This window comes from Psammomys obesus, unplaced genomic scaffold, assembly GCF_907164565.1.
Source record: "Psammomys obesus unplaced genomic scaffold, mPsaObe1.curated_primary_1811, whole genome shotgun sequence".
NCBI lineage: Eukaryota > Metazoa > Chordata > Mammalia > Rodentia > Muridae > Psammomys > Psammomys obesus.
Window position 1 is genome coordinate 14,045,359 of NW_026592118.1, and position 24,961 is coordinate 14,070,319.

The 24,961-nt window shown below is 41.3% G+C and overlaps 2 protein-coding genes across 3 annotated transcripts in view; one reads left to right on the forward strand and one right to left on the reverse strand.

The window, feature by feature from the left end:
- Srpk2 (SRSF protein kinase 2) overlaps nucleotides 1-7,990 on the forward strand; it is a 117,891-nt gene extending 109,901 nt beyond the window's left edge. For both annotated transcript variants that reach the window (XM_055612585.1, XM_055612586.1), the window contains exon 15: nucleotides 6,389-7,990. In XM_055612585.1, the coding sequence (XP_055468560.1) occupies nucleotides 6,389-6,573 (185 nt within the window). In that variant the 3' untranslated portion in view covers nucleotides 6,574-7,990. The remainder of the gene's footprint in view (nucleotides 1-6,388) is intronic.
- A 2,434-nt stretch (nucleotides 7,991-10,424) lies between these two features.
- Kmt2e (lysine methyltransferase 2E (inactive)) overlaps nucleotides 10,425-24,961 on the reverse strand; it is a 69,958-nt gene continuing 55,421 nt past the window's right edge. Inside the window, 13 exon segments of the mRNA XM_055612686.1 lie at nucleotides 10,425-11,741; nucleotides 11,743-12,725; nucleotides 13,782-13,867; nucleotides 14,016-14,141; nucleotides 14,239-14,327; nucleotides 15,057-15,343; nucleotides 16,325-16,888; nucleotides 17,019-17,075; nucleotides 17,426-17,676; nucleotides 18,192-18,336; nucleotides 18,504-18,758; nucleotides 21,317-21,625; nucleotides 22,371-22,535. Of these exon segments, the coding sequence (XP_055468661.1) occupies nucleotides 11,216-11,741; nucleotides 11,743-12,725; nucleotides 13,782-13,867; nucleotides 14,016-14,141; nucleotides 14,239-14,327; nucleotides 15,057-15,343; nucleotides 16,325-16,888; nucleotides 17,019-17,075; nucleotides 17,426-17,676; nucleotides 18,192-18,336; nucleotides 18,504-18,758; nucleotides 21,317-21,625; nucleotides 22,371-22,535 (3,843 nt within the window). The 3' untranslated portion in view covers nucleotides 10,425-11,215.

Genomic DNA, 24,961 nt, shown 5'->3' on the forward strand with positions numbered 1-24,961 from the left:
CTAGTGCCAAAGACACGGAAAGTTGGGTCCCTTGGTTTCTCTAGCCAGCCTAGTGCTGTCAAGCTCCAGGCCCCAGTAGAGAGACTGGGCCCAAAGGAAGGTGAATGGCTGCTAAAGGTCAACACCATTGGTTGTCCCCGGCCCCTCCACACATGTGGACCAGAGTCCAGTCCAGGTTGTTTCATTTGAACTTCTCTTTCTTTCTTCCTCTCCTCATCTTTCCTTTTAAATTACATTTATTTATTTACTTATTGGGGAGGCCATGGGTGTCATGGTGTGTATGTGGACATCAGAGGATACCTTTGCAGGAATTTTCTTTTTGCCAAGTGATTCCTAGGGACCAAAGTCAGTAGGCTTTATGGGAACCAGTGTCACCTGCTAAGCCATCTCACTGTCCCTCTGTCTCTGTCTGCCTGTCTCTGCCTTGTTATTTTATGCATGTGAGTACTTTGCCTGCAGTCTGTGCACATGGGTACAATGTGCCTACAGAAGAGGGTATCCGATACCCTGGGACTGGAGTCACAGATGGTTTTGAGTTGCTGTGTAGGCATTGAGAACTGAACCTGGGTCTTCTGGAAGAGCAGACAGTGTTCTTGGTCATCTCTCCAGCTCCTTCTTTCTTTTTGAGGCAGGGTCGTGCTCTGATCAGCCTCAGCCTTCCAAGTGGTGGAACCACAGACGTGTGTAACCATGACCCACTGAGCTCTTGGGCTTCTTATGGTTGGCAGCTGGCCTGGAGCTTCAAGCCATTAATTTGCTTTCTATTGAATGCCATCCCAGAACTAACAGCAGCAATGGCACCTTGTTTTTCCCCATTTGGAAGAGCCTGCCTTGAAGGATGGTTGGAAAATCAGGTGCCCAGATGGATGGTTTCAGGGAGATGAAGTTGTCTTGTGGCCCTTTGACTGTGGCACGTTCGCATGGGCATGTCAGCACAGCCTTTTTTCTCCTGGGACATTTGCGGGTGTATGTCTACTGCCATCATTAGTCTCATGCTTTAGGACTTAAGTGCATGGGTTCTTTATGAGCAGCTTGTTTGAAGGTGATTTGCAAAGAGAAAGCTAGTGTCCGCTCTTGCATACTCTCTCTCTTTGACTCTGGCTCTTTTTCTCTCTCTGTGTGTGTGTATCTCAGATGTTTAAAACAGGGTTTCACTGTTACTATCTTTTAAGATTTATTTACTTTATTTGTATTTTCTGCAGACTTCTGCCTACAGTATGTGTGTGCACTGTGTGCGTGCCTGGTGTTCAGGGAAGTCAGAAGAGGGTTATCAGATCCCCTGGGCCTGGAGTTGTGGATGGTTTTGAGCTGCCATGTGAGTGCTGGAAATAGAACCTGGGTCCTCTGCAAGAGCAACATAAGTGCTTATAAGTACTGAGATATCTCTCTAGCCCTTGGCTTTAACTCTTGATCCTCCAGTCTCTGTCTCCTAGATGCTGGGATTACAGGCGTAAACCACCATCCTGTGTTTTTAACATTCCTTTGAATAAGAAAACAAAACAACTAGTTTCTTTGGTAACTAGAATGCTTTTTCCTCTTCATTTGGATATAAGAGACTTTGTGATGGGGTCAGAAATCCCTTAAGACAACTAGGAGTTTGGGTTTCAGCCCCCTTTCTGGTGGTTGTTTGTAATGCCTGTGGCAATTGGAAGAGATTTGGACTTTGACAGAACCTACAGCGATAACGGGAGTGCTGAAGGCTTGTCAGGAAGGTATGTCTATAAGTATGAGGGAATTGTTTGTTTGTTTGTTTGTTTGTTTTTAAATGATGGGCAATGTAGACCACGCTTAGGCTCAAACTCAAGGTGATCCTCCTCCCTCTTGTCTCCTGAGTACTGGGATTAAAGGCATATACCACCATGCCAATGTACAATCTATATCCATTCAGTTTTTGTAGTATGCCACTATGCCACGGTTGGTAAAGACCAAGGCACGCTGTAGAATTGCTGTTCTGCTTTGAGTCATGCTTACAGCAGTTAGAGTCATAAGATCGTTGCTAACAGTCTTTCTGCTCTTTGTCATCCTAAGTGAGGTCCCCCTCGCCCCCCACAGCTGCTCTGAGGAGGAGAGTGGGGGTTCATGTGTTAAAATTAAGCATCAGATGCAGCCAGCTGGTCTTTTTTCCTGCGTCTACTTCTAGAAGTCACAACCAGGCTAATTTGAGTCATTCCTCAGCCACAAGGTAGAATCTGACCTGCATTTTGGAGCAAGCGGTGTGGTCCCTCCTGTTACCTATTTTGTTGTTTATTTCTCGAGTGTGAAAACCATTAAGAAACCAGAGGGAGTGGGCGTGGTGAGTGGGACTTGAAATCCCAGCAGTTGGGGAGGCAGAGGCAGGTGGATCTCTGTGAGTTCCAGGCCGACCTGATCTGTAAAGTGAGCCCAACAAAATGAGTCCAGGATAGCCAAGGTTACACAGAGAAACCCTGTCTCAAAAAATCTAAACCAAACCAACCAACAAAACAACCAACCAAACAAACAAACAAACAAAAAAAAAAAAAGAAAGAAAGAAAACATTAAAAAGGCAGAGTGGTAATTGGAGTGAAGTTGGAGACTCACTTGGAGTTGAAGGCTAGCCTGAGCTACATAGTGAGGTCTTGTCTCAAACCGGAAACCAGAGTGTTAAGATGTGGCCCCGCAGGAACCAGCAACACTCTGGACTTTTTCCTTGTCCTGTTCCCCAAGGAGTGAGTGGCAGCCCCTGGGGTTGGTGAGTACATCAGTGGCCGTTACTGGGCTATGTTCTTTGTATCATGTGTAACCATTGTTTTATTGAATTTATTGTGTTGAAAATTGCTGCATCAAAGGAGCTAGGCTACGTCAACTTGTTCCTGCACAGGCCATCAAGTACACTGGGATACATCTGACTGAGTATCTGTATCTGACAGAGCTCTTAAGACTTCGTTAAATTCAGGACTTAGATGATTCGTTGGCAGCTAAAACCTGCCACCAAGCCTAATGACGCGAGTTTAACCCCCAGAACTCAGGTGGAAGGAGAACCCTATGCTGACACAATTTCCTGACTTCTATGTGTGTGGTACTTGCGTTCTCTCACACACAAAACAGCTATGTACGGATATAATAAAAGGGCTGGAATGATGGCTCAGCAGTTACCAGCGTGGAGGACCGAGTTTAATTCCCAACACCCTCCTGGGAGCTCACAAGTGTTGCAATTCAAGTTCCCAGCGAATTCAACACCCTCTTCTGGGCTCCGTGCATCCCAGGCACGTGTAGTGCACAGATATGCATGCAAGCAAAGTGCTCACACACATGAGAAAGGTGTTCATAAAAATTCAAAGACGTAATGAGATTCAATTTAAAATGTCCAAAGTGCAGTAAAGAAGTTTCCATGCAACACTAGAGGAAGGATCTCCATGTCACCAGCATCCTGATGCTGAGGTCTGAGGTAAGATAGTGAGGAGGCCTTGAAAACAGAATGTGGGGCCTCAGGAGGTGAGTTTAAAAGAAACACTGTATCTCCTTGCAGACACCACAGCAAGGTCTTGTTGTATACATCTCAGGCTGGACTCAAAATCCACTTTGTAGTATGTGTTTGTAAGTTAAATATTTGAGCTGAAACCTGAGGATGTTTTAAACTTAACCTCTGTGATTACCTCACAAGTAGCTGATCGTGTGAGGGCTGTGAGGAGCTGAGCCACCTCAGTTGGCAAAGGGCTCTGCACGCTGGAGCGAACAGGCTTCATGCTAGCACTCATTTGAGTTTTCCAGCTGCGCACACTGGGGGTGTCACAGTGCTTTAGGAATGTAAGTGGTAGCCTCCGAGCACCTTGCTGTGTCTGCAAACTGGGGAGGATGAAGCTTTGAGTGTGAGGCTGACTTAGCAACAATGAAGAACATAGAGAAAACAAAGAAAAAAGCCTAGAGCCATTCTAGCATGACTGCTCTCAGGGCCACTGAGGCAGAGAGGATGGGCATGCATGCGGCTGCTGCATTCCCTGGCGGCAGAGCGTTGCAGCAGCAGAAGGCATTCACCACAGACTCTGCAGATGATGCGGGGGTTTGTTGTTGTTCCTTTAAGGTTCCTTTTCTGTGCGTGTGTTTTGCCTGCTTGCATTCTTGAGCACTACACGTGTGCCTGATGCCCACAGAGATGAGAACGGTCCCCTGGAATTGGAGTTGCACATGGTTGAGAACCATCATGTGGATATTGGGACTGAACCTGGGTCCTCTGCAAGAGCAAGGCGTGTTCTTAACTGTTGAGTTTCTCTAGCTCCGACTGAAGGAGTTTGGTACTCAGTTTAAAGCTGTCTGAGAAAAGCAGAATTGCTGTAAATAGTAATTGCCGTCATTCAAACAGAATACACCTTGTCCAAAATTCTTGGGTTCAGAAGTGTTTTTGATTTCCTCAGATTTTGGAATATTTACGTAGACATGATGAACTATCTTGAGAACCGTACACAAGTTCAAATGAGAAACCCATTTCTATTTCAAGGATGTGTAAATGCGCATAGGCTGGAGGGAGTTTTAGCACAGCTGGTTTTGAATGTCACTCGTCATAGAGACCCATTTGTGTAATTTTTTTTTTGTATCACACCAGTGCTCATTGTGCCGTTCGCAGGTCCTCCTGCCCCCACTGTGTGCTGCTTCACAGAGATGACAATGCATCTTTTAGCTTCTCTTGTTCCTTATCAAAGAATGTAGTCAGCATCAGAGCAGAAATACATTTATAAATATTTGTAGTTTCCTTTGTCCCATCCCCCAAAGTAGAATATAACTTCTTCTATGGTGTTTGCATTGTGTCCAGAGCTACAGTGTAGCAGCAAGTGTCCTGTGTCGGGTGGAGACCTATAACCCCAGCACAAGAAGACTGTTAATCCTAGGCCATTCTCAGCTACACAGTGAGAGCTGTGTCTAATATCCTTGGGTTGTTGGTGAGAGTGCAGTCCTGGAACCAGCTTCTATACATACAGAGGAACGAGTGTGCTCAGTTTGGTGTCCATTGAAGGTTCTTAGCCCAATAAGCTTCAGTACGTTCTTCTATTCTGGCAGACAGTGCTTGCCAGCACTTAGATTCATTTGCAAACTTATTTATGCCAAGACAGAATAATTTAATGTCAAGAAGGTTTCTGCTTTTACTGAGGAAATATATCGGTATCGTGTGTGAGCTGCAGCCTCTCTTAACTGTTAGATTGAGGCATAGTCCCTCTCGACCAGCGATGAAACTACTGAAAATACACCTGGGGTGTTTGCTGCCTGCGGAGCTGTGTTCTGATGCAGCTGCTTTCCATGTTCATTGGTATTTTAGGTCAGTCCTCTGGCTGTCTGTAGAACATAGTCTTGAGACTTTTATTACACCATGTGCTTCTTGTTATGGACATTGACTTCGTTACATGTATATACCTTGGTTATTTGGCCTTTTTAGCCACCACCCTAACATTGACCTTATTTGGGCACTGGAAGAGAAACCAGGGTTCATCTCCTTTGATTAGGTCCCTAGTGCTAGACTTTTGGGGATTGAGAGATAGTTCTTCAATGACTGCTCAGATTTGTTTTTAAATTTTTATCATTTTCTTACTATCTCATGTATGATGTATGTGTGGGGTTGGGTGGCATGTATGACTTTGTGCAGTCAGTTCTCCTTCTTTACATGAGTTCCAGTGATCAAACTCAGGTCATCAAGCTTGCACCATTGGTGGCAAGCCCATTTACTTATCTCACCAGTCTTTGGGCTTGATTTTTATAAACTGTTTTATTCGAAGGCCTTCTTTTTTCACTGCTGAAACCGTGGTTTTGCTTTCCTGTTAAACCAAGAGACCTGATTTGCAGTCTCAAAGCAGTACTTAGCTGGGCTCTAACAGAGCTGGTTACCGTACTCCTTCAGCCAGGAACAATTCCCAGTTTCTTTATGGACTCCTGTGTACAGCATACACAGGTAATTCTGTAGACAGCCAGTGGCCACTGAGCTATAGAGGAAGGAAAGGGCTGTGGGTGACGGTGATGTGGGAATGCTGGGGTTCCTAATTTTCTTTTCTTGTGTAAGTAATGTTACCTTTTTGTTAGGGTTTGAAAGTGTGTATGGTGGGGGTTTCTAATTTGGTTTGCATAAATGAGTGAAATAGTCCAGGCTTGTGATGCAAGTGATCACAGCACTTTATAGGTTCTGTTACAGCGTGTGAAAGAGAAGACATACCAGTGTGGTGCCAGGGCTTGAACGCTGGGCTCCACCAGCTGACAGTATGCCCCTGCAGGCCTGGTAAAGGACTGGCAGTCAGCTGGTACAGTTTTCTGGATGTGTAAAGTTGGTGTTTCCGTAAGATGTTGAGAAGTAGATTGCCTGCTTCATTGAAACAAAAAAGCCTGTCTGGATCAATTAAATTCAGAGACGTACAAATCTGGAGCTTTTGTGACTGTGGTTCTCTCTCTGCAGGAGAACTGCGGCACATCACCAAGCTGAAGCCCTGGAGCCTCTTTGATGTACTTGTGGAAAAGTATGGCTGGCCCCATGAAGATGCTGAACACTTTACAGATTTCCTGATCCCAATGTTAGAGATGGTTCCAGAAAAGCGAGCCTCAGCTGGCGAATGCCTTCGACATCCTTGGTTGAATTCTTAGCAGATTCTACAAATATAGCATTCTGAGCTAGCAAATGTTTCCCAGTACATTGGACCTAAACAGTGGCTCTCATTCTTTAACAGGATTACAAGTGAGCTGGCTTCACCCTCAGACCTTTGTTTTGCTTTGAGGTACTGTTGTCTGACACTTTGCTTCCTGTGCGCCATGATCCTGAGGAAGGGTAGGCTTTGTCTTCAGCTAAGTAGTTTACTGGCCATTTTCTTCTAGAAACAATAACATGTCTCTAAGCATTGTTTCTTGTGTTGTGTGACATTCAAATGTCATTTTTTTTTTTTTTGAACGAAAATACTTTCCCCTTGTGTTTTGGCAGGTTTTGTAACTATTTATGAAGACATATTTTAGCTGAGTATTATATAATTTACAATCTTAAGAAATTATCAGTTGGAACCAAGAAAGAGCAAGGAAATGTACAATTTTATCTTCTGGCAAAGGGAAATCATTCCTGTATTATAGTGTATGTAACTATTAATTTGCATAAATAGGGGATGAGGATTCACATTCAGAAAAGCTACTCAGTCCTGAGTGCTTTTTAGCCTACATTGCATGTTGCAGATTTCCACTGCTTCAAGAAGTTAAACAAACTTTTCATTCCATAACAGTCCGTATGGTTTTGGATTAGGTGTCATGCCCTCTGTGGCACTTTAAAGGAAGAAAAACTTGCTTCTCATTCAAAAACTGACACTATAATCTAGCAGTTCCATTTGTATTTTGCATATTTTTAAAACTACTTTTAAAGTCTAAGTCATTTCCCCTTAAAATGTGATGGCCCAGTACCGTGTAGTGTTGCCTCTTACCAGCACTGTAAGTTAAACACGTAGGTTAAAATTGGGACAAGAGAGATATGTTCAGTGTGTGGAATGAAAAAATAATATATTTTTGGAAAAGCATGATCGTGTTTGTCTAAAACACAAGGTGTGGCTTATACAGTTTGCAACGCAGTGGACAGAACACTCCTCACAGCTTAAAGGTACCAGTGATCATGTTCATTCCATAGGCAGCTTTACTTGCTCCAGCAGTTTTCCTCGCCTTTTGTCTTTCCATGAATGAGAAAATTATTTTCCCTTTGTAGCCCGCATACAGTTTTAGTTTATGCATTTCCTTAAAATTAATTGTAGAATCCAGGATACAAACCATTAGTAGGCAATACAGTTTTAGAATGTAACATAGAGAGGTATATTCAACCTCTTAGAAGTCAGTGGATTGAATGTCTTTTTTTTTAAAAAAAAAAAAATTTATTAAGGTGCCTCGTTTTTCTTGACTTTGTCCATTAACATTTATCCATCTGCCTTTGCAATAATTAGATTGTGAAAAGCTAACAAGTGTTGTAACAATAATCCTTTGTTTGGGGTGCTTGCACTTGTCTTAAAACATTAAAGTGTTTTGGGGTTTTTCCAGACATTGCTTGGTTATTGTCCTGTATTTGAAGACAGAATCAGCACACATTTACTCTCAGGAGAATGCCACCAAAGTAAAGAGGTGCACATGAAGTCGCAGGACGTAGATTAAAGCTTACTACCAGGAAATCCCTTGGTGGTTTGGGGGCAGAATGCATTTCATGAATGAGGCTTTACCATGGCTTCATTATGTAGAATGTGGTTGGTCTTTTTCTAAGTGCAGTGGTTTTCTCCATCCCACTCCGTCTTTCACTCCGAGGGGACAAGACCCACATTCCTCTCAGGGTTAGCATTGTGCCCCACACTGCTCTGCGGTAGAAGGTGCCACTCATTTATGAACTATGCCTACTGAGTTCTTCTAGTGAGCCTGTGGCTTTCCATGTACATGCCATGATGGACGGTGGCTATACAGTATTTTTAGTCTTGATTTCCACTGAAACATTTGTAGAAGAACCACAGAATATATTTACGTCTTCTCTAGCTGAAGGAATTTTTACCATTTGAGAGAGAAATTTGTCGTCTACTGCAGTTTAGCACGTTGGAAAGAAAGCTATAGAATATTAAGGTGGTGCTTCTATTCATACTCTAACTAGTTTACAATATACAAGGAGTTCTAGAAGACTGGGTACCATATGTCTTTATCAGCTTCCTGGTAGCATGATGGTAAGAGTAAATGGAAAGGTTGGGTGTTGTGGTGCACTCTTTTAATACCAGCACTTGGGAGGCAGAGGTAGGTAGATATCTTTAAGTTCAAAGCCAGCCTGGTCTATGTAAGATCCAGGCTAGCCAAGGCTATATAGTGAAATCCTATATCAAAAACAAAATAAAACAAAAAAACAAAGTAATGTCAATGAAACATTATCACAACTTGGGTCTTTTCAGTTCAAAGACCTCTATGAAATCTGCATGGAAAATTACAAGCAGTGGATAATGTATGACTTGAACAGATTCAGAAGTAGCTAATCTGGAAATGGGCAGATAGAACTGTCCAGAGAAAAAGTGGGTATTAAAAGTTTCAAAGACACGTACTGTTAAGGTGAGATCTACTTTTTTTTTTTTTTTTTTTTTAATATTCCCTGCTTCATGCATAACTTATTAACAAATAAAAAGTAGAACTTTCACTGGAATAGAAAACGTGTTCAGATAAATTTTCCATTTCTTCCTGTTTTTTGAGACAAGGTTTCAAGCCCTGGCTGGCCTTGAACTCAGTGATCTGCCTACTTAGGCATGCTAATCCTCCCTCCCCCCCAACACACACACACACACACACACACACACACACACACACACACCCACACACCCTACACACACTTTCTCAATTAAAAGTTTGGTAAAGGAGAGTGTGTCCATCAAAAATTGTATTTAGCTAATATCCTCAGTCTACACAAGAACTTTCGTTTGAATTACTTCTATAGTGGGCTACTTTGGGAGTGTATGATTTCAAGATGCTGGATAGAGGAGAGTGAGTTTAAGGAACGAATATAGTATTTCCATAGTAGTTAGCTTTGGTCTGTGTCTGAGATTGTTGAGGGACTGTATAACGCTATTCATTTTTCAGACTAAGAAGAAGAACATTGACACGTCAAAAATGGCAAAGTTGACCAATGTTCTTCAAAAATTTGAAGGTGATTAGGATTAAACCCTATATTTTCACATACCATCAGAACTAATTTTCAAATGGAAATTAAATGATAAAACATCACTTAAGTCTCTATTAAATATGAGTCATTTAAAAAGTTTACTGTTTTCTGATGCACAAAATTTATGTACTATAACCAAATTATGTCACATATTCGGAAGATGATAAATAGGGTCACTGCTATTACTATTTTGTAATGCTGAGGTAGACTGACAGCAAAAGCTGGTGACTGGGGGGGAAAATCAGAACTGATATCTTTTCTTTCAGTAATAAAATGTTCCCTGAGTCCCTCTTCATTCAATTTGACATATTCAGAATAATGCCTTTTAAAACCCTTGGTTTTTATTTTCTACTATTTTATTTTCTACTATTCTATTTTATTAAGCATTACACATGATTTCCTATCAGTCTTATTAGCAGGGGGCATTTCAGTTGGTTATGTGTATAGAGTATGTGTGTGTACAAATTAAGTCTTGCTATGTTTTGGGTAAAATACTCTTTTCAACTGTGGTAAGCTGTAGCGTGGACTGTACTGTGTGATACATTAACAGTCTGGATTAATTTTGTATGATGTCGGTCTTAAGTGGTAGACCAGTCACTCATGCTCCTAGAGAAAAGGCAAGTGGTGGAAAGGACTGTGGGAACTACCCAGGACTCGCTGCTGGTAGCCCGCCGTGCAGCGGAGGCAGCAGTCACTAAAGAAAACGGACGGTTCTTTCCTTACAAATTATATTTGAAAATCATAACTTTTGTAAAATCATTAAGCAGACCTCAATCTCAGAAGTTGTACAGAACAATTTAGTAAAACTGACATAATTGTGATTTATTAACATGAATTAAAATGCCCAACCAGTGCTTCAATGTGACAGCATATTTGAAATAAAAAGGAAAGGTCATGTACTGTACTACTTTCACAGAGATCACACTTTTGCAAAAGACCTGCCATATGTACAATGCTATATACCAAATGAAAAGGGCTGGAAGCAATTATATACGCAAAAGAAATGTAGTATTTACAGTCGGTCAGGAGACACTAGAAATTATCTATACATTAAATTACATTTTGCTTGCAAAAAACTGATAAAACAAAATGAGCCATGTCCACACCAAATTATAAAAACCTGTATTGCATTTTCAGACCTAAGATGCACTCACAGAACTGCTGACCAGGAAAAAAAAAAAAAAAAAAGAAAATCCTCATAGTGCTTTCCTTAGCTGGTTACTTAATGTGTATGTATAAAATAATACAGAAAATATTCACTAAATGAATTTAACTGCAACAATAAAATTTAAAGGTCATGTAGCATCAGATCTACGGTCAGAAAAACAGCTGGAATGTTCACTTACAAAATAAAGATACCTACGACTGGTTTAAGAGCATATTTCATAAGGAATTTTAAAAAGCAAAAATGGGAAAATACAATGAAAGAGCACTGGTGTTTTTTGTTTTTTTTTGTTTGTTTGTTTGTTTTTTTTCTGTTTTTATACAAAGTTTCATGTACAAGCTTTAAAAAGTACCTTAATAGGTACATAGGAAATATACAGTTTATCTTACAGAACATTTTAAAAAATGTTATTGGAGTCCATTTTAATGCCACCCTGAACCGTGGTAACTGTTCTGAAATGTTGGTGGCACCTGTGCTCTGTGAACTGGAATCTGTCCAGGCACTGGAGATGCCTGCTGAGGTCCTTGCACCCCATGTGGCAGGGCCACAGAGCCAGGATGAGGATGAGGACAGAACCCTGAAGCAGTAGGTGTTGGAATACTGTTTGGTCCTTGGGGCTGGAGATGAGGCCCTGCAACTGGTAGTGGACAGTGTGGCCCTGTTCCGGAAGGCTGGTGTTGGGGTCCCGGTCCCAAAGTGGTGTGATGCGTGGCTTGTGAGGGGTACGGTGGTACAGCTGGATGAGCACTTGCAGGAAAAAGAGGAGGTCCTTGATGAGGTGGGTGGTGTAAGGCTTGACCCGATGTTGAATGATGCCCAGAAACCAGAACACTGGCTGGAGGAGGGGGTGGGGGTGGGGGCGGGGGTGCAGAGTTTACCACATGCTGGTGTTGTGCTTGTAGACCTTGCAGTCCTGTGGAAGGGTGGGGCGGGGGGTGGTGGTGTGGGGGAGGGAGGGGGGGGGGGGGGTGGTAAGTGGTGTCCAGCAGTTTGAGAATGAATGTGTGACCCAGGGGTGACAGCATGAACTGGGCCAACTACATGTGCTACAGAGTGCTGCTGATGCGAGTTTGGCTGCTGTATGAGGTGTGGTCCTGGAGCAGGTGGTGGTGGAGGTGGGGGCGGGACCACAGCAGCAGCAGTTTGATGGTGAATGGTAGGGTTCTGAGACGGCAGAAAATGCCCTGAAGTGACGTGGTGTCCAGGAACTGATTGCTGGCTCGTGCCAGGAAGTGCTTGACTTGGTCCAGATGTAAACACAGGTTGTTGGGAAAGACTACCTTTCAGCTGAGTATAACTCGGAAAGTTTGCAGAGGGCTGCTGGTTTTGGTAGTATGAAGAAGAAGGAGGCGGAGGAGGTGGAGGGGGCGGTGCCGTGCTGTTGAGACTTTGTTGGTTAAACTGACTGTATGTTGCTGCAGATTGTCCTGAGGGTGTCTGGGTAAATAATGCTCCAGAAGTTGCCTGCTGAGTATTGGCTTGAAGGGTCTGTGCTGCTGGATAAAAATTTCTCTGAGTGTCTCGCTGAGGAGTTCCAACTTGAGGTGACTGTGAATGGTGAGGCCTGAAGGGAGATCCTAGCTGCTGGGAAGGAGGCTTTGGCGAGAGGTAACCATGCTGCGCAGGTGTGTGCGGCGTGGAGGACTTGGGAGGGTTCTCCGTGTGAGGCGATGGAGGACAGTGCAACTTGGTTGGTGCAGAAGGCAGCTTTTGTGGAAGTTGCTCATTTGCATTGCGAACATGGGCCTGAGGAGGGTGGCTCTTTGAAAGTGCTGGGGTGCTATTTGACAGCTGTTTTTGCTGAAGCTCTGGTTTTAGGTGAACACTATTCTCTGCTTCAGATACAATGACTGTTGCCTCCCAGTGGGAATCTGGTTTTGTGAGTATTTTCCCATGTGACTGTGCAGGATTTATTGGCCCAGGGGAACCAGCCTATGAAGAAAGAACAATTTTTAAAATGACCATAAATTTTATATATATAAAAAGAACATTATAAGAACATATATACACATATACATTAAAAGAACATATATAAAAAGCACCTGAAGTTTATTCTGACTGGTATTTACTATTATTTCATGTAAGTACAGTAAATATAGAGGCCCATGATGTTGAAAGGTGAGTTTTTCTCAGTAAATTAAGTTTTTATAGTGAGTGAGCTTAAATTGAGTTCTCTCACTTTTGATGAAGACAACCCCAAGGAGATTAATGGACTTTGTGTTTTCCTTAAACAGTTGTCTTTCAGCCTTTATCGTAAAAGGGTGTTGACAGCCTTATTAAACAACCTTAAAACCTAACAGATTTTTATTTCATAACTAATTTCTTTAAGCAACTAAAGATAAACTGCTTTGGATAAGTAAAAGTTGTTCATCAAACCATTTAGACTTTTAATACTTTGTCGCTTTATGAGGGTGACCCCAGTGTAAGACTACTTAAATGCCTGTGATCTTTTCATTCACAAGTCAATGGCACCCAGTTTTACATTGGCAAAGATGCCCATTGTGGGCCTTCAACTCTTCATAGACCAGGATGGGGAGCATTTAGAGTGAATGTCACCCGAGCTTCTGCTTATGGAGTGCTGATTGGCTGCTCATAAAAAGAGTTTCCCTTGAAGAGCGGAGTAAACTTGAGTGGGAAATGTCACCACTGAAGGGTACTTAGCTGCGAGGTTAAGCCAGAGTTGTCTGTCACAGTTGAGCATGAGAATGAGTAAATAGGGGCTGGAGAGCTGGCTCAAGACCAGAGTTTAATTCCCAGCACCCACATGGCAGCTCACACCTGCCTGTAACTCCAGTTCCCGAGGATCCAATACCCTCACACAGACATACACACAGGCAAAACACCAATATACACATAAAATAAAAATAAAAATGAGTAAATAGGTAGAGTCTAGAAATCACAAACTAATGCCTGATATAGCAGGAAAAAAGTCTGATGTTACCATCAGCTTTTGTGCAGTGTCCAGAGTTCAAAGGTCAGTGTTATTACCTTGCTTGCTTTTGAGGGGCTCTGAGAAGTGTCAGGGGATGGACATTCACTGGTAGTTGTGGGCTCTGTACTTTCAGGATCAGGGTCTGTAAAGCAGGAGAAACCTAAAGTAAATAGAAGATCACAGACAAATACGCCTCTTGCAGACACACACAATGCTTGCTGTCTAAGTTTTTGTTTCTGACTGTAAAGGGCTTTAAATTGACAGCCATGGTAGGTCATCTGCTTACTGACCTGCTGTAAGCTCACTCAAAGAAGGGCCTAGGCTCTGAGCGTGCACCTGGGGAATGTGATTTGAATGGGATGAAGGTGGAGACTGAGCATGACTCGGTGACCATGAGACACACGGTGATTCTCCCCCTAGAGGTGAAGCAGAGCAGACCCAGAGAGGATGTTAGTGCCCGCGGAGCAGAGCACAGGCAGCAGTAGCCCTCGGGAGAGGAGCCAGTGCACTCACCGCCGTCTTTGTCCTTGCGGTGGTCACTGAGCAGTAGGGCTCTCTGGTAACTCCTTTCTCTCACTTGTTCCACTGATGTGGAGGCAGTCCTTTAAATAAAACAAAACACAACCTCAGGCCAGAGAAGCTGCTGCCACCTAGATTACTCTCCTTGTCTCCTGAGCAAATTGTCCTTCAGATGAAGGATTTTACTACAGGTTGGTGCTGAGCTTTGACAAAAAGCTTGTCTCATTGGTATCCATGCTCCAAACTTGAGATTTTTATTATTGCTGACTCAAGAAGATCAGACTAAACACTCTGTTGGGCGATTTTTTGGGGGAAAGGAGTGGTAAGCTGGAAATACTGTGCTAACATTTCTAAGGTCCTGTCAGGTTGCCAAAGGGAGCAAACATACCCCCAACAAAATGCCTTGTGTATTTTCCCAGCTGTAAGTTGTAGTAGGAAGGTGAGTAAGAGCACTCTGGGCCTTTGCATCTTTGCTGAGACCCATGTTAAATGCAGCTGTTGCTGTCTTACTCACACACTAAAACCGCTTCTTCATCCAGGGTAACTGCTAAGGGATATAAAGAAGTGTCTAGGAGGCTGACTGTGGTGACAAGTTCTGCAGGAAGGAATATTTACATGGCTAAGATGAAGAAATTAGACCTTCCCAGCAACCATCTTTCCAGGTTAGGACTATCAACCACTGTCACTTCACCCTCCCCAAACAACAAGCAGGAAGAGGAATTCTCCTAACGGGCTTTTCTCCTTGTGCAGTGGCCCACTGTGGAAAGGGGCTTACCACTGAACCTCTGGGTCTGGCGTGGAAAGGGGCTTACCACTGAACCTCTGGGTCTGGCTTCTCGTTAGAACTGGTGTCTTTAACGGGACAGTTACTGCTGTCTTCTGCGGAAGAGGCGCTGTAGGTGGCAGCTGGCGGTGGTAAAGGCAAGCTGGCCTGGTTTTCTAGCTGCTCCCCATTTTCACTGCCATGGACACATCCGTCACCACTGTTGCTTAGGTTCCCACTTGGATGAGGTGATACGCTAATCAAAGCAAAGTTTTCTGTCTTAGAACCACTTTTCCTAGCTTCACGTTGTCTCTTACGGTATTCTAACAGAGAAACCTTAAACAAGAAAGAAAAAGTAAATCTTTTACTCTTGTTTGTATATCAACATCAACTTATTCTTCTTTAAAAAGAATATTGCAGCATTTATATTAGGTAAATTATATAAAATAATTGAATTTTCCATAAATAATTAACAATTATTAAAATGCCTACTGTATGTTAGGCATTGTATTTAGATGATTTATATGCATTATCTCATTTAATCCTCACAACAACCCTAAGAAATAAGTATATATTATCATCCCCATTTTACAGATGAGGAAATTGAGTAACTCACTCACTCCAGGTCACACAGCTGGTGAGTGTTGGAGCCGGGATTCGAACCTAGGTCTTATTTGAAAGCCCGTGCTCTTTCCACTATACTACATTGCTTCCCACAAAGTTGCCAACTGGACTCTGTTATAAAAATTAAAAGCACATATCACTAAAATGCTTTGACTTATATAGCAGTTAAGCCTATTAACAAATAAGTGCTGTTTCTCCCATTCTTGCAAAATAAGGCATTCTTAAGATTAGGAGCTTCTGTATTAAGATAGAATCTTAACAAACAGTATCATACTTTCCAAAGTACTCTTACATCCATGGCCTAAATACTGTAAGTATTATGAGATGGTGAAGAGGCATTTCTTCTCTCCACGGTTGCCTGCTCAATGTAAAATAAGAGAAATAAGAACAAGCATTATCTACCTGTTGTTTTGGAGGTGTTCATTTTTAATAGTTACTTGCTTCATGAAAAAAATCTTTAGGCTTTTATCTCAAACTACATTTCTTATTAGAAGTTTTCATATCACTGTAATTTTTTTACTTTTTTAAGAACATCAAATTATTTACAAAAAGCTTAGAAATACATATGAAAGCCTCAACTTAAATAACCAAGTCACGAATGCCTCGCATAACATATGCTGCGACTGCCAATAACCCTTAAGAACACAGTGAGAAACCCACTATTAAAAGGACTAGAAACTGTTAAATTATAACCTTTTTCTTTTGCGGTGGATTCTGGGGTGTGCAGCTCCCGTCGATCAAATTGTCATTAGCAGTCCGTCCGAAACCAGAGATCAGCCCATCTTCAGAAGTACAGAAGACAGTTGTTTCCATAAACATGCCTCTAGTATCATCCTGCATCAGGCACTTTGACTCACTTATTCGGAAGCCTCCTCCAATCTCCAACTGATGTGAGGGCGTTAAGTCCCTCAAGTTGGAGTTTACTGAGAAGTTAACCCCTGTCCTGTCAGGGCTCTTTACCCAGGAAGAATACATTGTGCCTCGTCCGGAGTGGCTGGAATCCAGTTGGTTGTTGGGCTCACTCCTGTCGTGGGCTGGCGTTTCCATGGTCTTCTGTAAGGCGGCCGGCTCGACTGCATCGAGTCCCAGCTGGAGGTCTGACACAGATTCTTTCTCCCCTGGGCAAGGCCTGGCGACTTCAGTCCTGTTCCTAGGGCTGCTATAACCAATAGTCTTTATTTCTTGCAGACCCAACTCAGTTAAATTGGAATTTCTAAAAGGGCCCAATGTTAGCATGGTTGAAGGTCGGTCATATCCCTGTTGGTGACAGTAGGGAAGGGAATCACACAAACAATGCCACTTAAGGACGGTTTACTATCTAGCAGTTATATAAGCAAAATAATCTTAGAGAAAGTCAGTAAATGAATGGTTTTTGATAATCCCTTACCTCTTGATTGTAAGTGCATCTCTTTATTTCAGGAGAACTTTCTGGGGAAGAAATATTCTACATAAAAGTAATAAAATTAGGAATTAAAATACAACAACCTCTATGGTTTGTAGACATGAAGAGATGAAAATACTGATGATACATAGATTTAAAGATTTAAACTTTGTTGAAGACGTTGCTTTAGGTCAATATGATATACATTACAAAAAATTGCTCATTGTGGCACTAATACAAATGTTTACATATGTGTAATTATAGCTTCCCAATTTTCTCTCATAGTTTCTCACCATACCAGTTAATAGGGCTGGGAGAGGAGTTTATTTAAAAAATAAAAATAAAAAAAAAAAATGGTAAAGTAACACTCATTGCCAGGGATGAACAGTTTTCACCCCCTTGAAATTTCTCACCTCAAAGTGCATGGTGTTTCCTGGTGTGCCAGGGGTCACTGGGGTCACTGGTGAATATATGGGTTTATAACCATTTCTGTAAGTTTCATCATCTGATTTGATCCGTGGGGGAGTGGCAAACGCTGGGTCTGTAGGAGTGACATCCGTGTGAGTTGGTGTAGCATATGGTGAAGGAGTAGGGGTGGAGCTTTCTGAGTACGCAGACTCCAACAGTTGGTAAAGTCTTCTTTTTTTAAGTGGTGTAGTTAAATCTGTTAGTGAAATTATAAGCCGTAAGAAATCATATTGTTGGTATCTGCTATGATATCAGTAACAGTAATGACTTTCCCCTCCACACTGAAGTATGTGTTTTTAAAGAAATGTTACTAACGTGAAATCTTTGCCCCAAAGGCCCCAGACGTTTTAGTATTACCAAATATGATCTTGCCTGAAGCTTGGAAGCATAGACATCACAAAAAAAGTCTTATTAGTAGTCCTGATGTTATTGTAACTAATTTCTAATGATGTAACTGATTTCTAAGAATCCTTTTGATTCCACTGGAAAACACCCAGACCCACACATCAAGCCCTGACATTAACAGTTATTTCCACCTGTGGTTTTACATCTGTGCTTTGTGCAAGAAGTCTGCTGAACAGAAAGAGAAAGCCTGTAGCAGTGGGTTTCTCTGCTAGAATACACAGCAGTGCTTAGACCCTGCCTGTTGCAAAGCTACAAATAGCCTTCCACAGTTCCTCACGCTAAAACCCTGCCAAACACAAGCACTACCTGGAAGAGAACAGCTGTCGCTTAACAGTAGTGGGCTCTTATTTTCACCATTAACTGTAGGGCTTCTGGATCTTTCCTGACAAGGTGAATGATATCTATGTAAAATTGTTGAATTTTCTTCTTCCAAGGCTTGTTTCAACCATCGCTGAATAAAACAAAAATAAATAAATAAATAAGGATCAGTTTGCGGCCATTTAGAGAGCCTATAAATGCAAAGCCGATCACAAAAGCATTTCATTGTGAGGTTCTGTAGTAAGGACTGAGATTTGCATTTGGCTTCTCCTAGATTTTTATATCCAAAGAAAAGTTTACCTTTTTGCATGAGCCAGAAATGTTTTCAGTAGTTTCTTTTCTTCTCTTTTTTTCCGAAAGGAATGGTGATGTAAATCTAATATAATGCTTAGGAGTAGAGTATACATGGGGGCTGTAAGTGAGACCTGGCAAAGAATTGAGCTGTGTAGCTAACACCTCTGGATCTGTAGTTATGCGCAGAGGCCTTTCTGAAAGGCTGTCTGAAGGTTTTCCTGTCTTCTCATTCTTCTCACTTAACCATTCATTGACCAAGTGCTAGAGAACAGAAACATTTGGATCACTATATAGTAATTGCACAGATTCCACTACAGAATATTCTAATATCAAAGTAGATACTGGCACATCGTCTAAGACGAGAAGTTGGGTGATTTAGGTTATTCATGTTATGGGGCTGGAGAGATGGCTCAGCGGTTAAGAGCATGTACTGCTCTTGGAGATAGGACCCAAGTTCGGTTCACAGCACCCATGTCAGATGGCTCACAACCGCCTCTAACTCCAGCTCCAGGGGGGGATCTGACGCTCTGGCCTCCATGGGTACCTGCACTCAAGTGCATATACCCACAGACAGACACACATGCATAATTAATAATAATAAATTTTTACCAAAAAATTATTCTTGTTATGTGGTGGAAAAGAAACCCCATTAATCAGCATATTCATTTTCTTATTTACTATTATTGTTAGAATTATTATTTTATAGAGGCAAAATACATGGATATATGTAGAAAATTTCTATTACACAACAACACTAATTTTGGCAGGTTACAGTGGTGCACTGCCTGAGTCAGAGGACTGATACCAGTTTGAGACCAGCCTGGGCTCCATAGTACGTACCTGGCCAGCCAACAAACACTACATAGCAAAACTGAATCAAAGGAAAAAAAAGGGGACTTTTTTTCTTTTTTTTTTTTTTTTTTTTTTGATATAGTAAAATCTAGGAGATACCAACAAGTACCATAAACAATGTAGTTTTCTGTTGCTTTATATACTACATGAGACAGTTTAGCTTGTTAGGAAAGTCTGACTTTCTTAAGCAGTGCTTTTCTAGGCAAGGTGCCCATCACAGTTGCCTAGAGGTGAGGTCAGCGCATAGATAAAAGTATGTCCACATTGACATTCCTTGAGTCTTTAGAGGTTTGGAATACCCCTTAGAGAAATTTTATCATCCACCATGGATATAACTTGGCCGTTTGTGCTGCTGCCCTTTTGGAAATGCTTAGGACTGTACCCAGGCCTTGCACATGCCAGGCAAGTGCTGTTCTACTGAGCCACGCCCCAGCCCTCATAGTCTAGTCTGTCCTCGCTACCTAAATATACCTGGTCCTGAAGAGTAATGATCCCTCACCTTTTAAAATAACCAGGTACTTGGGAACATTACTTTTTGCTGCTGGGGTCTTATACTTTCATAGCTTAAATGTAAATTCTAGAACAAGTACTACATGTGTGCATTTATGCCCAGACACTTCTCAATTTCAAAGCATTTTTTTGCAACCTTTCCTTCCTCCTTTTCTGTGTGTATAATTTCTTCAGTGTATCTTTGTAGGGCAATGCTATTCTCTCTATTAATGGCATCTCTAAGGAAGTTCATATTTTGACATTAAATGAAAAAAAAAAACATAGCACTATAATAGCTTGTTTTTAACAAATATTTATACTTCATATTTAAGAAATATAAAATAGTTTAAAAACTCAAGTATTTTTCATTCCAAAAAGAAACTTTTTTCCCCTTCCAAATGTAGGTCAGCCCTACACTTAGTATTGAAGCCAAGTGTCCACTTGTTTAAGGTATATAAACGCACCAGCTTTGAATGAAACATAGTATGTCTCGAACAAAACCTAGGACTCTGTGGCAAGGAAATGAAGACTCTGCTACTGACATATAAGCCTGAGCTCATACTAGAATTCTTTAAGTATGCTATTCATTGTTTAGCAGCTAGCCTGCCTGTAAACTGTATGAAATTAAGAGAAAGACAAAAGTTTCCAAGTATCACTTGACCCTGTGTGTTGTCATTTACATAGAGAAGAACAGCAGCCCCTAAGTTATGCTGTTACTTGAGCTGAAGAGCTCAAGCTGGTCAAATTCATGAAGCAGTTTCCCATAAACTGTCATTAACTCTAGTAGTTTTCCAATGATTTTTCCAATGATCTTCCTTATAAATACAAGAAGCTACAGTGAGATTGCTCAGTGGATAAAGTCGTTTTGCTGCCAAGCCTGATGACCTGTTTTCTACCTGTGGAACCCACATAACAGGGTTCTGAAGAGAGAACTGACTCCTGGAAATTACTCTCCAGTCCCAACATGTGTACCCTGGCACATAAACACAAAACACTTTTAAATCTATATTCTCAGTACATTCCATGGAAATCTTAAGCTCCTTCATAATTCTTACAGTCGACCTACATAAAGCAATTGTACAATGTACAAACAATAAAGGGGTGGGGCGTGGCTCTGGGCTAGAGTGCTTGCCTGTCACTCACAAAGCCATGGATTAGATTCCTAGTGGGGGAGAGCCATGGGGGAGAGGAGGAATGTTAAACCAGTTTCAGAGAAATAAATATTTTATACATAGGTAGACACTTATTTAGAGAAATCATGAATTACGATACTAAAGGTCTTCATATATTTAATCTTCATAATACAAGCAAACTATTAATGTTCTTGACTGGTACTTCTCATTCTTAAATATCTGCAAGTGTAAAAATGAAGCTTCTTATTTAGACGATTATAGGATATAGATTGAATTTTTAGGACAGCTTAATTACTTAGCTAAGATAATTGTTGCAAACAGCTCTTACATTGTTAGGACTCATACCTTCTTTGTTTTGGGGTACTTTGTGGGACATTTATTAAGTGCTGGAACTTCCGCTTCAGTAATTATTTCTGCTACTGCAGTTTCCGTTTCTGGTTCGATAGCAAGTACAGTGTTTTCAATATCGTTCTGTTGTGACATAACTTCAACATCAGGAGAAGATGGCTGTATGTCTGAACACATGCTGACGGTTCTGTGTCTCCGACGCTGCTGTCCAATGTGAGTCCTACTGCGAGAAAAGCTTTTTCTCTGCTTAGTTCTATTCACTTTGGCAGGGGTTGGCTTGATAGCAGTTTCTTCTTTTACTTGTTCCTAGTTCAAAATATAATAGCGGGACTTCTGATGCCTTCAGATAGGGTTAGGTAAAGTATAGCATTGTCTACTCTTAAAACTAGCTTTCCAAAATCTTCTAAAAAGCCTTCCTTCCTTCCAGTATTTTATTCTTGGTGTGGTGGCACACACCTTTAATCCCAACACTGGGAGGCCAAGGCAGGCATATCTTGAGTTTGAGGCCAGCCTGGCCAGCCTGGGACACAGAGACACCGTCTCCACAAACAGCAACAGAAGTATGTACTTCTGTGTGTATATGTGAAGCCAGAGCTGTCGCCTGTGGGAGATGGTCCTCTCCTGCCACAGAGGTGCTGGGGGCTGAGCTGAAGTCAGCAGGCATGCAGCAGATTACTGCACTAGCCAACTTGTGCTAACAAAGCGAAACAAGTGACACTTTCTTACTCCAGGGCAAACAGACTCTCATATCGAGTCTGAATTTTATATAGGGTTTGAACATGCTTTAGAAGGCTGATATGGTATGTTTAAAATTCCCAGGCTGTTGATGTGGCCCTGCAGCCACACTTGCACACAGCCTGAAGACCAGGCTCTGAGCCCCAGAAGCGCTCTGACTGAGGAAGGAAGAGCCAACTCAGAGTGGCACTCTGACAGCCACGTGCACACAATAGATGTAAGCACACAGACATCATTTTTATAGATGTAACTGTGCTATGGAGAAACTTTATTTAAGGCACTTGATGTGGAAGAAATCAAGGTAACCCTGAGTTACCTGGACAACTTCGGCATCGGTAACAATCTGTGATTCTTTACATTCAGGCTTAACTTCCGTCTTAGCTGTGCTGATCCTTTCCAAAGCTTGTTCTCGTCTTTTCTCTCTTTTTTCAAGTCTGGCAAACGCTTGCAAAATTGCTTCCATTTTTCTTTCTTCTCTTGTCTATGGAATTTAAATTTGAAGTAAATAATACCATTATTCCAAAGCAAAAATTCAAATTGTCAAATGTTCAGGACAGATTTTAAAACTTCTGTGACACTATTAGCATAACAAGTCTATTGCTGGTAGGGATGGGGAGCAATGTATAGCCATTTAGCATGTATATGAATCCCAACTTCATTGCAGTGAGCTGTTTTTGAGTGTATCCAAGAAAGGACAATAATACAGTAAAACCAAAAAGTCTTAAAAAAAAAAAGAAAAAAAAAAAAAAGGAAAAAAATTCCGTGTTTTACCAAACCAAAAAGCTTTCAGTACAGAAGTTTGCTTTAAAAACAAAAACAAAAAACACAAACACCTGAAAATTCCTAAGGAAATGCTATGTTGAAAAGGGAAAATTCATATGCACTTAAGGAGTCAATGTATCCTTGTTACATTGTGGCGTAGTCCTGGGTTCAAACCATGACTCTGCCAGTAATTCTTAGTAAATAAGAACTGTCACCCTGGCAAATTAGTTTCAACTTTTCTAGGAGTGTTAAAAAGCATAAAGTACTTAACACTTCATTTTGTTGTTATTTAGATCAAATAGAAAAATGTGAGGCCTTTAAACAGTACTTGGACAATGGTAAGCATTCCATAAACATTACAACTATCATTTCTACTTTTGCCCTTGTGCCCTCCATTATAATTCTTTTAAGGCATTCCTCTACCTTCTGCTCTTCCTTTCTTACACTGACACTTCAAGACAGGGCTGAGGGAACAGCAAGAGTTCCTTTGAGCATCAGTTCTCTTGGGTAGAGAACATTAAGAGCAAGACCCAGAGCCTTGAGCAGAGGGCCTGGCAAATGCTTCAGCTCTCAACCAGAACCAGGAAGCAGGTCCATCAACTGTCCAGTTCTCCAAATGAAAGAACCAGGTCCTGAGGCTCAGATCCATTTGTCTTTCCTCCTTCATTGTCATCGATGTGGGGAAGAAAGAAAGAAAGATCAGAAACTCAAGATCTGGCTGCCATAGACTTTGCAACATTGGAGGTTCAGCTTTAGTTCCAGTAACTACTGGAAGAGAATTAAGCATTGGTAACTGTTCCTACTCTTCCCTGGTTTTTAGTAAACACACTCAGTAAGGTAACAAAAGATGCTGACACAGCTCAGCTGGCATTGCTCTGCAAGGAACTCTAACTTTTTACCTTTTTTATTTTACAAACAGGAAACTGAGGTCCACAGAGATAAGATTACTTGTTTATGGACACAATCTTGTGTTTTCTTGTAATCTTGAATGGGTAATTCAAAACATTAAAAGTAGCAGGGTAGGCACCAGAAACTGGAAAATTTAAAGCCAAATTCTTAAGACAATTTTCTATCTCTACTCTTACCTTACATAATTCCTTTAAAACTTGACCTCTATTATTTAAAAAAAAAAAAAGAAGAAGAAAAAGTTGTCTCTGTATATCAGCATTTTTCTGAAATGCTCCATTTAGAAATCTAGACTTCACAAAAGTAATTTTTAAAATTACCTCACCTGTTGAACCTGGTTGGAGGGGAGACTTTATAATTACTGTGATTGCTTCTTTTCAAAAACATTTTAAAAATTTATTTTTATGTGCACTGATGTTTTGTCAGGTCCCCTGGACGTGAAGTTACACTTGTAACCTGCGACGTGGTTACTGGGAATTGAACCCAAGTCTTCTGGAAGAGGAGCCAGTGGTCTTAACCACTGAACCGTCTCTCCAGGCCCTCAAAAACATTTTTAAAGACTTTTTTTTAAAGAACCATTATTTATACAGTATTTTGTTTGCATGTGTGCCAGCAGGCCAGAAGGGGTCACCAGATCTCATTATAGATGGTTATAAGCCACCATGTGGTTGCTGGGAATTGAACTCAGGACCTTTGGAAGAACAACCAGTACTCTTAACCTATCTCTCCAACTCCCTCAAAAACATTTTTAAAACTTGCAAAAACTATTTTTCGGAAGGAACTAGCTTGTTTTAATGTGTATATACATATACATATATATATATATTTCTTTTAAAAACTTTGTTTTTTTTAAGGTTCACTTATGTATACAATGTTTTGTCTCCATGTACCCTGCACAACAGATCTCATTATAGACGGTTGTGAGCCACCATGAGGTTTCTGGGAATTGAACTCAGGACCTCTGGAAGAACAGCTAGTGAGCCATCTTCCAGCCATACATAAATTTCTAAATATTTCTTTGTGTGTATGCGTGCCTGTGTGAGTTTCTGTATATCACCTGCATGCAAGAACACTTGGAGGCCAGAAGGGGGTGTCAGACCTCCTGAAACTGGAGTTACAGGTGCTGGGCAGTGAACCCAGGTCCTCTGCAAGAGCAAGCAGTAAGCACTCTTGACCACAGAGCTGCTACTTCTGATGCACAAGAAAGTTTTTATGAGTGAATAATTCATTCAGCCATTA